Genomic DNA, 16748 nt, shown 5'->3' with positions numbered 1-16748 from the left:
AATGCAGAATCTATTCTAGCCGCGATAGGCCCATCTGTCTGTCTTTCTTTCTGTCTGTCTGTCTGTCTGTCTGTCTTAACGTCTGTCTCGAGGAAATTGCGGGCTGTGGGGAAGTGCAGGTAATAGATTAATGCCAGTGTACAGCACAACTGACAGCCAATGATTATCTCAAACACAGAGAAAGCGCGGGCCAGACACACACACAGTCCATTACATAGACATCACTAGGAAAGCACACACACACATACACACACACACATAAATAGCTCTCATGCCACAGTTTAACTGTCACAGTGATGTTTCTATATCTGACTGCCGTGTCTGTCAGAAAATATTGAATGCTCAGTGTGTATGCGGTCAAAAAGCCTCACTGAATCTTAGTTATGGTAGAAGCCATTTTTAAACTGATGCGAATTAAAACAAACTGTGAGGGATATAAGTAGAATCAGTTGTACAGTACCTTGCTGACAATGATTCAGCCGACAAAGAATCGAAAATACTCCAATATACATTCAAACTGGAGGCATCGAAGCTGCAGGTGCACTGTGCGTCCACTGGACCAATCAGCTATAAGCACAAGGCCAGATTTCAGTAGTGATGTGCAGATTGACATTGAAATATAGATGCTCTTGTTGTATGGATAGTATCAGTCCTCACATAAACATTGATCCTAATACAGATTATTTTGCTACTTATATTACTGATATTTTATATTATATTAATATGTAAAAATTAACTTTGCTGTTTCCAGATGGCGTATGATAGGGACTATTTCTTATTCCGCCGAATGCAAGCGGAAACACGAGAACAGTCACGGTCAGCACATGTTCAAGAAGATAGCAGAGTTTACTAGAGCTTGAAGGAGTTATTTTACTTAACTAAATAACGACCAAAGGCAATTTATTATAGACTTATCTTTTTTTGTGATGTTATAACTAACAATTCAGAAACCGGGACCGGAACTCTATACTTTTAAAATTTGTGCAAATACATGGAATGGCATAAGATCATTTGCATCTCAGGCTTGTTAACATTTCAATTTTTACCTGTCTTTATGGAAAATAAAATTAAGCATGGCAAATTTACTTAAAATGGGCTATTACCGAATAGTAAAGTACATTTTATTTGTGACATTAGTACTGCTAATTGTGTTTTATAATATTGCTACAATATTACTAACTGCACTTATGTGGTTGGAAACCAAATTAAAAGTCCAGTTCATTCTAGATAAGGTGTTAGAAATTACGATTGTACAATCGATTGAATAGACTGTAGATCTCTCCCTCACAGCCTTGTTTTATATTAAATATGGTGTCAACTCTCACTAAGGTTCACTGACTCATAAACTCTTCACCTAAAGGCATGTGTTTAAGCTCACAGTGGCTAGAGATGCCGATTAGAGATGAATTTTTGTAATCTTCTTTCTAAGTCATGAGATCTTGCTGTTTCAAAGTGCATATTACAGTAATCTAATATAACTCATATCAATTTTTAATAACAACTTATGCCTTTCTCTGTCTTGCAGCAGTCATATGCCCCGCCCCCTCCTCCCATGGCTCCGCCCAGCCCCAGCACCAATAGCAGCAGCCACAGTGCAGCGGAGCAGCTCAGTAAAACCAACCTGTACATCCGGGGCCTTCCGCCTGGCACCACCGACCAGGACCTCATCAAACTCTGCCAACCGTAAGTATCTTTTCCCAGATGTTCCCTATCTGTCACTGCCTGTTATCCTCTGTCTCTCTGTCAGGATTGTCATTCTATACACCTACATGAACAGTCACTCTATACCTATTTATAGTTGCAAAGACACAGGTACTCACATACAAGAACTCATGCAATCATGTAAATGCACGCACAGAAGGTCAGGGAAACGAAAAAAGAAAAAAGTCACCGCGCTTGGTTACAGAGAAGAATATGACCCATAAACGGCTATGGCAAGTCAGCATCATTAGAGTTTAGGGGGGTCATTATGAAAGGCTGTACAAGAACCAGGGGGCAGCTTGCATAATCTTCTTCTCTGATGACTCATGCAGATGTAAATCCTGTGTGGGGGCTTTCTGCCTTAAAAGACATTTACTCCAGCGCCATGACCTTCTGTGAATTTTTTTGAATTTCCTAATTTCACCCATACACAGTTGACCATGAAAATATGGAATGGGGTCAGCAGTTTCTAAGCAACGTTTAAACCAAGGACAGCATTGTCTTATGTACCCTACGCAGATGACTGCTATTACCGGGCTGCAGTCATCATATTTCTAGTTCCCAGAATTCACTGTGATTGTTTTTAGGGTTTTTTTTTTTTTGAGAGGGAAGAGGCAAGAAAAGAAACATTATTTTCATGTAAAAAAACTGAAATGCATGCCACTTATAATGCTCCAAATGTTAACATGTCAAAACTCAGGGAGTAGAATGATGAAACCTCAAGCCACAGCCTCCCACAACATCTCTCAATCTCTTTCAGGGTCTCGGGCTACCATGGTCCAGGTTAGCCCAAGGCCTGAAGCGGGATTGGAATAAAAAAATCATGATTATAAAAGTTTTATTAGCTGCGGCTGCCGTGCCAATGGGCAGTAACATTTTGGAAAGGTCAAAGGGGTTCGCCTTGGGGCTCACTTCCGGAGCTCAGCAGAAAAAAGAGGCTCCACAAACACACTTTGCATTTTTTTAACATAACACAACAGTGATTTAGATGCCTTGCCTGCATATCTGGCACCCTCGTGTCGCGATCTAAAGCTTACAGCTGCATGCATGCATACGCACACATTTTGTGCACATGCACACACAGTTAGTGACCCTTTTCCGTCCTCCAGTGGCTCTGCTGCAGTGGCGGGAAGGACAGTGAAAAGTGCTTCTGTCAGGCTGACATTTCGGAGATCTTCTTGTGTGATTGGCAGGGTTTTGAGGCTGAAGGTACAATGGGGTTAGACTCTAAAGGAGAAAACGTGGCCTCAGCAGAATCTCAAACCTCAGCCATGAAAATGAGCCCTTCTAGTTTTCAGCTTGCCGTGCTCAAAGTTTTTTAATTAGATTAGCTGATAATTGAGGAATGGCATGTTGTCAAATTACAGATGCAGAATGTTTGCGACTTAAAACAAACATCCAGATTTTAACGTCTCAAGTTATGTTGCATTAGAAGAGGTAAAAAGGTCAGATTGGAGGAGTGTTGCATTTACTGTGACAGAAACTGAAAACGTACCAGCGCGTTTTCATAAAAGGCCTGAATATGAATCCTGAATTATTTATGAAGGCCTTAGGTGAACACATCGTCATCATGTTTATGTGCTTTCATTATGCATCTGCAATTGTGTGTGTATGTATGTATGTGTGTTAGTGGAAACCAGAGGGTGGAGAGTCATGTCTGTGAGCCAGTTCATTACTTTTCCTTTCCATGATTCGATATCATGGAGTATTAACCCTCAGGACACAGCATTTTACAATACCATTTAAAATAATTGCATTTCAGAGCCCCTCATTATGCCTCTGATTGTAATCTAATGCTACAGAGAGAAAGTGAATACAATCCAACTCAATTCTGCTCACACTTGGAGCAAGGTTTTAAGGGGTGAATTAGGAATTTCATTCCAGCTAAGTTCTGTATGTTTTTTGCCAATTTGTCTCGTAGTATAATGTGCACCGTTAAACGTTTTTATTGACCTTTTGCAGATGAAAACGAAACCTATGCACAAAGAAATGTGCTGTACATAACTGTTGTGTTTTACCTATTAATATCTTGGCTATTATTTTTGATCTTTGATATCTTTGATTGTGCTTTATACAAATAGGTAGTAGGACTCTATATGTTTTTGCCATTTTTAAGTTCATTTTGCAGTATTTCACAGATTTTCCCACATCAGTATAGATAAAAAAAACAAACAAACAAAAATAAACTTAAGAGTAAAATTCCTTGAAGAGAAATAAAAAATGCAGACAAAGGAAACATACATAGATAGTATAGAGCTATGGTAAAAAATAATAATAATGTGGATAGCTTTTCTATTATTTTAATTAAATTTTTATCTTGCCTTTTATTTAATGAGAAATGTTTTGGTTCATGTTGAAAACATTTGACTTTTGATTCTGAATTTGAAACCCTAGAAGAGACAGATGCATGATTACTAAAATAGCTTTTTTCAAGAGCGAAATAGGGAGCAGTAGATTTCATTTGCTTTCCATTTAATCTCATTGCTGTCTAGGAGAAACAACTGAGATATAAAATTTATCTCATTTGTGTTTTTCTTTCCTGTGTGTGTATATGTATATGTGTGAGTAAGATCAGAAAGTTATTATATTGCTTTCAGTGGTTTCTTGGCATTCAGCGGTTCTCATTTTCCTGGTTTTATTCTATACTCTCCTATATATACAAATTAGCTTATATATTTTATATTCACTAAAAAGCATCCAAGGCTTGTTGCCCAAGAAATGGCACCCCCCCACCCTTGTTCTCTATCTCTCAGCCTGATTGACTAACTGAGGCAGTGGAGGAATTGCCCTTGTGTACAGGGCTGCCATATCTAGGGGGGCCTCTGGGGTAGGATCTCATTTTCAGTCGGTAGAACCCCCCCCTGGGCTCGAATATCTCAGGCATCCAGAGCATGCAAACCATTTCTGAGCCAGTGACAAGGCTAGTAACAGGTCATGCTTTTTATTTCAAAGTGTTGCTTTCTTACAGTACATTTGTCGTCTTCTTTTTCTACACTTATGATTTATGTCTCCTTCTCACCGCTGTAGAAATGTCTAATCACAGGGAGAAAATCAGGCTAGTATTTCTAATGATTTGAAGACTGATTCATAATTCATATTTTTTAACTCGAGTTTTATTCATGTTGCTGCTGTAGTGCAAAAGAGGTTACGGTACAAATGGCATTCAGAGAGTGTGCTGGAATCAATTCTGTATCCAGTGCACTCGCAAAAGTAAACATTTCTCCAGCGACTTTTATCCAATTTCACCAAAACAAAAATTTAAATCTACAGTAGTTACTATCTTGGTATAGTCTGTTCTTTACTGAATGCTATCGTATGGGTTCAAAAAACTTCAAACTTCAAAAAAACTAATAGAGTGATTTTTGATTAATTATTGTGATTGTACACTACTGTTCAGTAGTGGTGGATAATTCTCTTATGCTCACCAAGGCTGCATTTATTTGATTTAACATGCTGTAAAAACTGTAAAAGTGTGAAATATTTTAACAATTTAGAAGAAAACTGTATTTAAATATATTTTAAAATGTAATTTGTTCCTGTGATGCAAAGTTGAATTTTCAGCAGCCATTACTCTAATCTTACGTTTCAATTGATACATTATTAATATAATTGTTTGAATTTTAAGGATTTTTTTGCTTGTTTGGTCATCACTTGATGGCAAAAAATGTATTGCAGTTAGACCCATTTCAATGGGTTTATGTATTCGTGGTGCACGATAAAAGTCTCTATAGTGACTTCCCTTATGAGACTTCTCTGCAATATCTGTGGTTATTTCTCACTGCTGTTATTTTTGAAACCTAAAAGCAGCAACATGTCTTCAGCATTCAGACCTAACCTGAGGTCAGATGAGTGGCCGACTCCTCTTGATGCTCAACCGCCCTGGGTATGTTCAGAAGAGCGTATGAGGGCCAAAAAGCCACTAGCCATCAAGAGTCGTCTTGAAGTCTTTGTAAACTCAATCTCTCTGTCTCCCTCAGTATCACACAGCTCTTGTCAATATATGTGAGGTGGGAGAGGAAGAGGAAGTGGGGAGCTTAGTCAAAAAGTGCCTAAACACTCGGGATAAAGGTCTTTTATACTGGATATCAGCTCTGTCTAGTGCCTCCCCGACTTCTAAGGCAGGAGGTGTCAGTCATAATTCTACTTAACAGTTCAAACCACAGACACACTTGCCAATCCCTTCTATCAGGGACGAAAAAAGCAATGCAAGCCTTGTCTTGTTAGCATGGCTCCTGTTGTGTTTTGGACACACAGACCTAGATTTACTATAAATAATAAATAAAGTGCACTAATAATGTAAGGTACCCAACAAAAGGATATTAATTTGCTAGTACAATCTACAGATTGCGTGCGTGTCTGTAGGCTTATTCCGGGTGATTAACTGTGCACATCACATTTGCCAATAAGTTGGTCACACCTGTATTTAAAGAAGAGTTTTGCATTTGGTAACGTCACCAAATGTTAATCATGTTGCTCTCTCTTGGCTCTCATGGAATAATAGGACAACTGTGTCACACCTCGGCAAGACAAAGAGAAAATTCACTTGTTTAAGTGTTAGTCTAATGCTACATTTTTAGTTGCTGTGCAAGGTGACTCCTGTTCAGAAGATGGCAAAAAATGTTAAGCTAACAACAAAAGATGGGACTCAAACAGCCCTGTAGAAATGTTATTTTATTATATTTCAGACAGTTTTGGCAAAATATAGAAATTTTACAATTTCTGCCACTGCATTTTCCCCTTAAATATTCATTGTGCATCATTTATTTACCATATAATTTAAACGTGATATAATCACACATTATAAAAATTGTTTTTAAATTGAAGTTAATGTTAATTTAATAATAAAAATAACTGTTATTTAGTTAAGAGTAATTACCCTTACTATATAGAATAAAAAACTAATAGATCTAATGGGACATTTTACAGTTAAATGTACATTTTGGAAGTAAAAATGTAACTTATAATTTACAATAATTATAATTTATAAATGTCTTCTTATAATTTACAATGAAAAAGTGTAAACTGACATTCCCACTATTATTCATATAATTATGTTTCTAAATAGTTATAACTATCTTAATAATTATATTTCTCCTGTTTTTTTATTTTTCCCAAATTCATTTTTTTCAGTGAAAAATATGACCTACTTTTGAATAATTAATCCAAAATTTGATAAAAAAGGAAAATTTGTGCTCTGCATTTAACCCATCCAAGTGCCCACACACAGCAGTGAGAAGTGCACGCACACGGTCTCACCTCAGTCATGGTATTGAGGGTGGAGAGAGTGCTGAACATTCACTCCACCCACCTACAATCCCTGCCAGACCTGAGACTCGAACACGCAACCTACAGGTTACAAGTCATCCTCTCTAACTATTAGGCCACATATTTTGATGACTGGATTCCACGATTCCGTCCGCGTTTTCCACATCATGGAAATCATAGGGCCCTAATTATATCAGATAATGAAATATACTCTTTTGTACTATAAAAAAATATATTATATAATAATGTAATAATAATAATAATAATAATACCTAAAATGTTGCTACTGTTTCGGCAACAGCAGCTGCCGTTTTTTTGCTGTAAATTTGACTTTATGCAGTGAGCAGAAATGCTGTATTATGAATACTTTTTACACAAGTTTTTGCTTGTATGTGGAGTCATGTCTCAGCTTAGACATTTTTTGTAGTTTGTATCAAGTTTTGACAAGGCTTTATGCATGCAAACATTCAGTAAATCAAGGCCATAGCGTTTTAGGAAAGCAAATCCTCCTTTTGCAAAGTCACAGGGCCTCTTTCTCGAATCCAGCGGCGCAAGCGAGCATACAAACAAACATCAGATGCTTGTAACTCAAGGCACAGAAGTGTCGAGCGGCGTGTCAGACAAGACAGCTGCAATGGTAGCCAATTAAGAGATCCTACACACCCACCTGGATAGAAGTTGAAAGAATGCTGGTTCACATCTCTCGGCACGAGACATCAAACGGTCCGGCATCCGTGGCTGCCGGCGCTCTGGGGAAAATAAAAACACAGATCAGAGCGTGTGACGGCCCTTTGAGAACTGTCATTAGCACTTCACACACTGCAGCTGAAAGCTTCGTACACAAGACGCGTTGTCTTGACGGTGATCAAATCAGCTGGGATCTGCTCCCAGCTTGGGCTGTCACAGCACGTCGAGCCGTGTCGCAATCTTTCAAAAGTACGCGTGTGGATCTAGAAATATATTTATCTTCATTGAAAGTCGTTCTAGGCGTTTTGGTTAGCCTTATGTGGTGTTTACAGTTTTTTTGTTCATGTTGATTTGATTTTGTGTGCTTGTGGGTTGACTAAAGTGCTCAGAGGGTTCAGTGTGTGCTGTGTTGGAAAGGGTGGTGGCCTGTGTGTGTCATTTGTGGGCATCTCTTTTGGACCTGTTCTGCTCTGGTCAGTGTGGAGAGATTTCCTCCAGATGACCGGAGTTAGAACATTTTGATCCCACGTTCTGGCTGAACAGTGGTAGTTGACAGGAGGTTTTGGTGTGTGTGGTATCAGCAGTCTAATTAAAGCTCTCTGAGTATCTGTTATTGTAAGGGCGTTGTTGCCTCCTTTCTTTCTTTGATTCTGTCTGTCACAGCCGACTTGCCTTCAAGTGATATTAATAGTTGTGAATTTCTTCACCAAGGTTTGAGGCATAGAAATGTATTTAACATAACTCCATAAATCTACTCTTATGGCCTCTAAGGACTCCAGTAAATTGTTTATAATAGAGTTAACTTTTTTATGTTTTTGAAAAATGTATTTAATCAAAAATACAATAAACACACACACACACACACTTATATTTATCATCTGTAATGAAAGCTGGTTTTTCATCATCATTACTCTAGTCTTCAGTGTCACATGGTCCTTCAAATATGCCGATTTGGTGATCAAGAAACATTTTTTATTATTATCAATGTCGAAAACAGTTGTGCGGCATATATTTTTGTAGAAACCACAAAATATGTTATAAAATAAACCACAAAATATTTAATATTTTTTTTAGAAACCACAAAATATATAATATATAGTAGGATTATATTATATCCATAATATTTTAGGATTTTGATTAAAAAAATAGAATGACTCCTTGTCAACTTTGATCAATTTAATGCATCTTTGTTAAATAAATGATTAATAATTGTTATATATTTATATTTTAGATCATGTTGATGTTTTTAAAGCCCATCTAAAATAGCATATTTATAATGTAGGACAGCAATTTATTGCAGCATGAAGTCAAGTTAATATGAATTAGATTTGAATGATTTTTCATTTGCAGTTCTGTTGTGTTTGGAATCACTGGGACATAATTGAATATGCTATTTTTGTTCTTGTGTTTATAATATTGCTGTATATAATCATCATATATCATAGAGCAGATGGTTTACTAATATTGTAGCATGCAACTTCTCTCACTGTAAACCATTTGGCTCTTTGGCTTGATGTTATTTAAGGTCGAATTCTTGGCACTCCAGCCATCCACGAGGGGAACTCCATGCTTGAGGTTCTGAAAGTTTTCAACTAGTAAACACACTTGAATCTTGTTCTTAATCAAAAGTCAGCATCCATAGAAACAGTTTTAAGTTGATCGGCAGTAACCGTGATACGCAATCATCAAAACAGTTCTATTGATATGCATTCCAGAAAAACATTCCTGCTTCTGATAAATAACAAGGGTTCAGCACTTCATTAGTGTGACTTATAACACTTGAATTTTACATATGTGTACGATGTAATGAAATGCATGCAATGCTAATTAGTAAAGCTAATGTGTCTTTGGGTGCTGACGACATTAAGACCACATTAAAGAAATAGTTCACCGCAAAATTAGACTTCTGTCATTATTTACTCACCCTCATTTTAAATCCATATTTGACCCTGGGCCACAAAACCAGTCATAAGGGTCAATTTTTTGAAATTGAGATTTATACAGTATCTGAAAACTGAATAAATAAGCTTTCCATTGAAGTGTGGTTTGTTAGGATATGACAGTATTTGGCCGAGATACAACTATTTGAAAATCTGGAATCTGAGGGTGCAAAAAATCAAAATATTGAGAAAATCGCCTTTAAAGGTGTTCAAATGAAGTTCTTAGCAATGCATATTACTAATCAAAAATTAAGTTTTCATATATTTACGGTAGGAAATTTACAAAATATATTCACGGAGCATGATCTTTACTTAATATCCTAATGATTTTTGCCTTAAAAGAAAAATGTATAATTTTGACCCATATTGTTGGCTATTGCTACAAATATACACCAGCGAATTAAGACTGGTTTTGTGGTCCAGGGACACATATAGCTATTATGTATGTTATTTATTTAGTTATATTCTAGTAAAAAATGTAGTTATTGGATCAGAAATAAATGTGAGGGTTTGAAACAACATGAGGGTGTATAAATGACAGAACTCTTTGTTTATGTCATTAGAGGTTCATTATAGAAGATTTTACAAGTCAAAATGTCAAAAAAACTATCGAAGTACATCAGTGTTCAAAACTGTTCTTACCCCAATCCATTTTCTAAATTAAATGATATTGAAAGTTTTGTGTTTCAGCCACAGGTGGTGATAGAGAGCCCAACATTCCATAATGAACCTTTAACCTGGGTAGAATAGCGTCATATCCCGGCACTGCTGCTTTCCATCAACTTAAAACTACCCTGAAGTTCATTGTGGAGCGTGAGCATGATCAGGACGCTTTGCCAGATGTTCTCGCAGTGAGCTCCTCCACCTTTGGCTACAATGTTAGCTGTGTCATCCTGACAAATGATACTAAAGAGCATTACGTTAACCAGAAAGTACGGCGCTGGGGTCATTAAAGTTTTTGAGGTTTCAACAAAGACTTTCATTTTGTAACTTATAAATCACAACCACAGACTCTGTCTATTAAACATTACCCCACCTCGGTAGTTCATTTATCAGCATCTAAACAAACAAAACAAGACAGGCACATGATAACAGGGACATTTCGCTCCCTGCACCCCCTTATTGGCTGCAAGAGAACTGTTTGTGAGGAAACCTTCCTGTTCGTGAGTTTCGGGTTAGCGAGACATCCGTGAGCATGACCGCGGCATGGCACTGGCTTGCGGAAACGTTGCCAGTTATGTTGACTACATTCCTCCCTCAGCTCCACCCCCGACCCACTCACTCATCTGAGACGCCTGTGTTTGTCCAACCACTTGTTTTGCAAGATGAAATGGCAGCAAATCAAGCATTCGAGTCAAATGGTTCTCATGTGTTTCCTTCACTTTGGGCCGCTACATGCTTTCTCCAACAGAGCTCCTCATTTTCATGTCTTCCACTCTCTGTTATGTGGTTGCTCTCGTCCCCCAGGCTTCTACTTTGTTTACTGACAAACCATATTGACGGAAGAAAAAAAATTCTAACAAAACCAGTATTGTTTCTATAATGAGTCTCTACAATCCCAGAGTTGTGATTATCTGTTTTCGCAAAAAAACATCCGCCCACACTTACTCGTTGGGTGATGGTGTGAATTGCAGAAGACTTTGTTGATAAATTCACATGAAACCTTGTACGACAGTTGTTCTTTCAACCTCGCAGCATTCTACAGCGGCTTACGATAATTATTTGTATTTCTTCTATGAAGCTTTGCCGTTTGCCGGCTTATACGGGATGTGAGATGAATTAGCTGCCATATTCCAGACATTAGCGGTACAATGCCTCGATGGGACGCTGCTTCTCACGGTGACAGTGAAATGATCTTTCCCTTATTAAACGCCTCCATCCTTATAAAGGTGGGTAATATAGTCTCCCGCTTTTACCTGGAGGTGGGAGCCGCATTAAATATTAATTAAAAGTCACATCAGGAGCGCCACGGTTATATCAGTCTTCCCGGTCTTCAGGCGGAGACGGAAGCGATAAGTAACTTTATTACCTCCATCGTGGATGGAAGGGAGGCGGTAGGGGAGGAATAAGGGAAAAGAGAGACTGCAGAGAGGAAAGAGATTCATCTGTTGTGCAGACGCTTTCGTGATTCTGCGATGAGACTGATTTCGCTATGTGAATAGAGGTTTTGTGGGGCTGAGACAGAAAAAAAGAGAAAGATTATTTGAAGAATACAAGAGTACTCAGTGCTGTGAGTTGAGGTGAAAAAGTGAAAACGAGGGCGGGGATTTTTGTGGTGTAGATTGGGGCTCTGTGATGCTGCCAGCATTTAATTAAATCACTGGAGTTTGAGACTCACATCCTGCACCCAAAATCAACCTCCCCTTGTTTACGGTGTCCTGTTAAGTAAGGTATTGATGTATCCATAAACATTCCTACGTCAAGGTTTTAATGAATCTAAACTAAATCTTTATTAAACGTACTCTTTGAGTTATTTTCAAACTTTTTAATTAACTAAGTTCGGAGCAAACATTACACTTGGGTTTTTCTTCAAGTTTGGGCACTTGTACGTCCCAGGGGTTGTCTTTTATTCAACTGATTTTAAATTCTTTCTTTTTGTTATATGAAGGTCACATTAAAACGTGTCATTTTTGGATTTAAAATTTGTAATTTTTGATCTTTCATGTATAGATTTTTGTCCCAGTTCTCAATGAAAATCTGTTTAATAAATGCATGTTATAAATCTTATTGTGAATGAGTCGTCCATTTACAGGTTTATATATATTTTTTTCGTGTTTGATCATCTGTTTAACTTGGATGCAAGTCATAATACTGAAGAAAGGATTTGTAATTACGTCCCTTTCATTGCAACTTGCAGATATTACATTTTTACAGTATTACAGCTTTAAACTAAATTATTACAAAAAGTGTCAGCAAATATTAACTGTTTATATTATTTTTAAATAAATTTCAGATTTTTAAATGAATACATCTTGTGTTAATAACTTAATATTTTTGTGTTTAAATGAATAAATGTATAGTTATTTTGTCAAATTATGCAAAAAGTGTGAAAATATTATTCAATAGTGTGTATTTAAGATGCATAAAATGCTAACTGTGAAATTTAGCATTAGTAAGATTTTATTATATTTTATTACAATGTGTTAAAATGTCATTTCCATCATGTTCATTTCCACCACATAATTTAATGAAACACAATAAATTATTTGAGATATGGTAGAAATTATATTGAGGTGGAAATGTTCATGGTAATTAAGAAGAAAAATAAATACAGTTCAGATTTTTAAATGAATGCATCTAATGTATAACTAAATGAATATTGTTGTGTTTAAATGAATACATTTACTGTTATTTTGTCAAATTATGCAAAAAGTGTGAAAATATTGTTCAGTAGTGTGTATTTAGGATGCATAAAATGCTAAGTCTAAAACTCATTGAAATGTACTTTATTTAGCTTGCTTTCATTTGAGCTGATCCTGTTGTTCTCTTTGTCCTTCGCAGGTATGGAAAAATAGTGTCAACAAAGGCAATCCTGGACAAAAACACCAACCAGTGCAAAGGTGAGAACCGCAATCAATATCGGCTTGCATTAAAAACACGTTCAGCGAGCATTCACTGTCTCACTTAAAATAATCAATAATCCTTGTAAAATGACAGTTTTTGAAAGACTCTGATTAATCTGGAGATTGTCTGAATGATCTTTAGAGGAGGAAATGCGTTCGCGTGATTGTGGGTGAAGTCTTTACAACCGGATAAGACGTTAGCGTGACTAACAGGGTTAGCCGCAGCAAGGAAAAGCACAGGGTTCCTCCTGTGTTGATTTGAAAAGTCCGGGCCTTGTTATGGTGGTTTAAAAATAGCCATAGGGGCAAGGAAAGCGTCCGGGTGAAATTGATGATTTAGCAGACAGCCTCTTTTCAGGAAACACTCAGCCAGTGCTGTAAATAAACAGCCTGGCTTCCTACACAATCTGCCAAACCGGGTCCCGCAGGTTTTTGTCCTGTTTCGTGTGTATGCATGTGTGCGTCTTTCTCTTTGTCATACTTGCTTTCTGAGGGCACATCTAATATGTCCAAAATTGAGTATTAATGCCCACATGAGAACAGGAGAGAGAGGGTGTTTTTTGGAAGCAGAGGAAATCACTCCAGGCTTTAGAGGACTTCCACTTCCTGGAGTTAACAGCCCTCCTACTCTGCCAGGCTTCTCCACCCTGATGGGCTTCCAGCCAGGACTTATGAAAGCCAAGGATATCAGACAGGAAACGAACAAAAAGATGGATTTGCTTCATTCACGGCTTTGCTGGATCTACATATGTTTGTCCTGTTAGATTCCACGCCATCCTTTTTTTTTCGCACAGGATATGCACTATTCATTTCAAAGATATGTTGATTGATCGCAATTACAGGCCTATCTGCTGTAGATTAATCCCGTATGGTAAAGTAAGCCATCGAGGGTCGTTTACAAACAATTTTGTTCAAGCCGTTTGCTTCTGAAGATCACTCGTAAGTTATCAAGCTTTGCAACGTTTTTAATCACTCTTCTTACATGGATTGTTGGCCGTTCGTTAAACACACATGGTTTAATCGCATGTTTACTTTGTGTGTTTTGCATTAGGCAGCTAGACTCTGTAATTGCGAACTTGTTTGTGCAAAAAAAAAAAGACACATTTTCAATTTCAGACAGCTGTTTTTTCCCCTTTTCTGCAATGACAGATGGAGAGGGTGACAGCGGTGGGGGTTGTGGGCAGCATTGAGGGTGTGTTTGATTTTCTCTTTGACTCAATCATGAGCCTCTCATTAAACGGAGTGAACGTAAATATTTGTGTCGTACAACACATGAGCACGCCAACAAACTCTCTCTTTCACTACCTCGCTTTCCTTTTCTAATTGGAATTATGCACAGAGGAAGAGGAGGTAGTGTACACACTCTTTTTTCCCACAGTTTTGACGTCCGAGCAAAAAAGACGGAGAGGAAGAAAAGAAAGGGAGAGAATAGGCACACTCATTTGAGGCGTATTTGTATTTATGGATTTAATTACGTAAAGCTTCCAAAACCTCATATGCGTGATGTCTACACACAAACACATGCTTTTTATCTTTTTTACCTCTCTGCCGAGTTCCTTTTCAGGCCTGTTCCGGTTCTGGGCGTCACATTGTTAATAGGAATTGATCCCTGCATTCTTCATCTTGAAACCTCTTTCTCAGCCCACTTCCTGATGGCTGCTGTTTAGCTCTTTTGGTCAGTGACCTCAGGAATGCTCGCAGCGATCTCTCAAACCAGAAGTGTTCCTCTCTCTGGATCAAGAACAGTCTACTAGAAATTCTTTTTCACACACATGCTCTGTTTTCATAGGCTTATGAAACATCTGCAGTCTTTGGAACATCTGGACGGCTCAGTTCTCTGCTGTAGAGATCTTTGTCCCTCTCCTTCTCGCTTCCATGTTTACCGGGAGGCTTCAAAGCGGATGGCGTATTGTTCTATATGTAAGGTGTGTGTGCGTGCGTAAATGAACACATATGTTTGGCATATAGAGCTGTTGGCTTCAACCATTCGCGGCCTCTCCAAAGCTCTGCGTTCTGCCATCTGTGGTTTCGAATGTCAGTAAGGCTTTGAGAGTGTGTGTGCTTAGAGTTTAGAAAGGCTTATGTTGAGAATGCCTCCGCCGAATGAAGAAACACTACCTCAAATGTGCCTCAAATGTACTGAGGGTCTTTAAGAACGTCCTCCACTGCAGTTTTTATTACTATACATCGTAAAGGAAGTCGTGGATCTTCTCTCTTGCTTGCTGCCAAAGGAATGTTTGGTTAAAGAGCTGGGTGGCGGAATGGACCCTGCTGGAATAGTAGCTGTGTTTTGAAACTTGAAACATGGTAACTGCTTTCTAAACGATCTAAGCTGCCTATTAGCTGGTTGACCAGGCACCATATAATAAGCCTTTATTACATTAATCATTTATTCATTTAAATACCCCTGTTAGGCCCTACTATTTTTTATTTTAAAGTCATGATTTCTGTTTGTTTATCAAAGCAAAACTGAAATCTTTCCATATAAACTCCTCTGGAACCTGCCAAAAGGATTAGTCCCAAATAATGATAATAATAATAATAATCATCATCATCATCATAACTAAAAACGTATAGTATTTTTAAAAAATACTCAACCCTTAATATGTCTCAAAATTGTCTGTCTATTTCTTCTGTGGAACATTTTATTTCCCTCAAATTAGAAATTGCATGCTTCAATAAGGATGTAAAAATGTCAAGTAATCAAAATAGTATCACAAAAGTAGTCCATACTACTTGTGCTCTATATTCCAAATCCTTTGAATTCATACAGTAGCTTTGTGTGAGGAACAAACTAAATTTTGAGTCATTATTTAATGATAATTTTCCTATCCAGTTAGCTGCTAACTGCTGCAACCTGATCATTGAATTAGTGAGTTCAGCATCAGTTTCATTTGAGAACAACTCATTCAGTCCATTTTTGTGCACTGGATCAACAGATTCCTTGAAAAGATTCATCCATGAACTGTTACTTCTCTCATGAACATGGTAATAAGAGCAGTAAATAAACCAAATCATGCGTCAGCTAATGAACATCAAAATTGTGAAGACTTGGAATATAGTGAATTAATTATAGTTTGTCTCTTTAAACATGCATATGTATGTATAAAGAGCAAAACTATAATTAATGCACTATAAAGGGAGTGGCCAGCATACAGTGTATATCAAAAATGCACCTTTGTGTTCCAAGAAGGAGTTCCAATGGAGTGAAATAAGGGTGAGTAAATAATAACAGAACGTTCATTTTTGGCTGAACTCTTCCTTTTAGCTGGATTTTCCAGCAGGGGTGAGGTCAGACTGAATCCTTCTCTGTCCTATTACTGAGGAAATAGTCGACAAGCATGAGCCTTGAACAAAATGGCCGTTTCCTGTCTCCCCAAGCACACACACAAACCCACACACAGACACAAGTGGCTGTGCTCAAACATGCAGACTCTCTTGTGTCGCCACGATCAGCGTGATAAGACAAACAACGGAGCGGTCTTGTTTTGACCCTTGAATTTTAAATCAGATAAATGTGTCCGATAATGTCTGATTAATGTCTGATAAAGAATTCTTCAATTTTTGGGAAAAACACTAAGATATGTGTCTT

The 16748-nt window shown here is 37.6% G+C and overlaps 1 protein-coding gene across 1 annotated transcript in view; it reads left to right on the top strand.

The window, feature by feature from the left end:
• LOC306887594 (RNA-binding motif, single-stranded-interacting protein 3) overlaps nucleotides 1-16748 on the top strand; it is a 131305-nt gene that overhangs the window by 28271 nt on the left and 86286 nt on the right. The window contains exons 2-3 of the mRNA XM_079445452.1: nucleotides 1526-1683; nucleotides 13095-13153. Of these exons, the coding sequence (XP_079301578.1) occupies nucleotides 1526-1683; nucleotides 13095-13153 (217 nt within the window). The remainder of the gene's footprint in view (nucleotides 1-1525; nucleotides 1684-13094; nucleotides 13154-16748) is intronic.

This window comes from Barbus barbus (genome assembly GCF_936440315.1).
Source record: "Barbus barbus genome assembly, chromosome: 21".
Lineage (NCBI taxonomy): Eukaryota > Metazoa > Chordata > Actinopteri > Cypriniformes > Cyprinidae > Barbus > Barbus barbus.
This window is presented reverse-complemented; position numbering and strand designations above follow the sequence as displayed.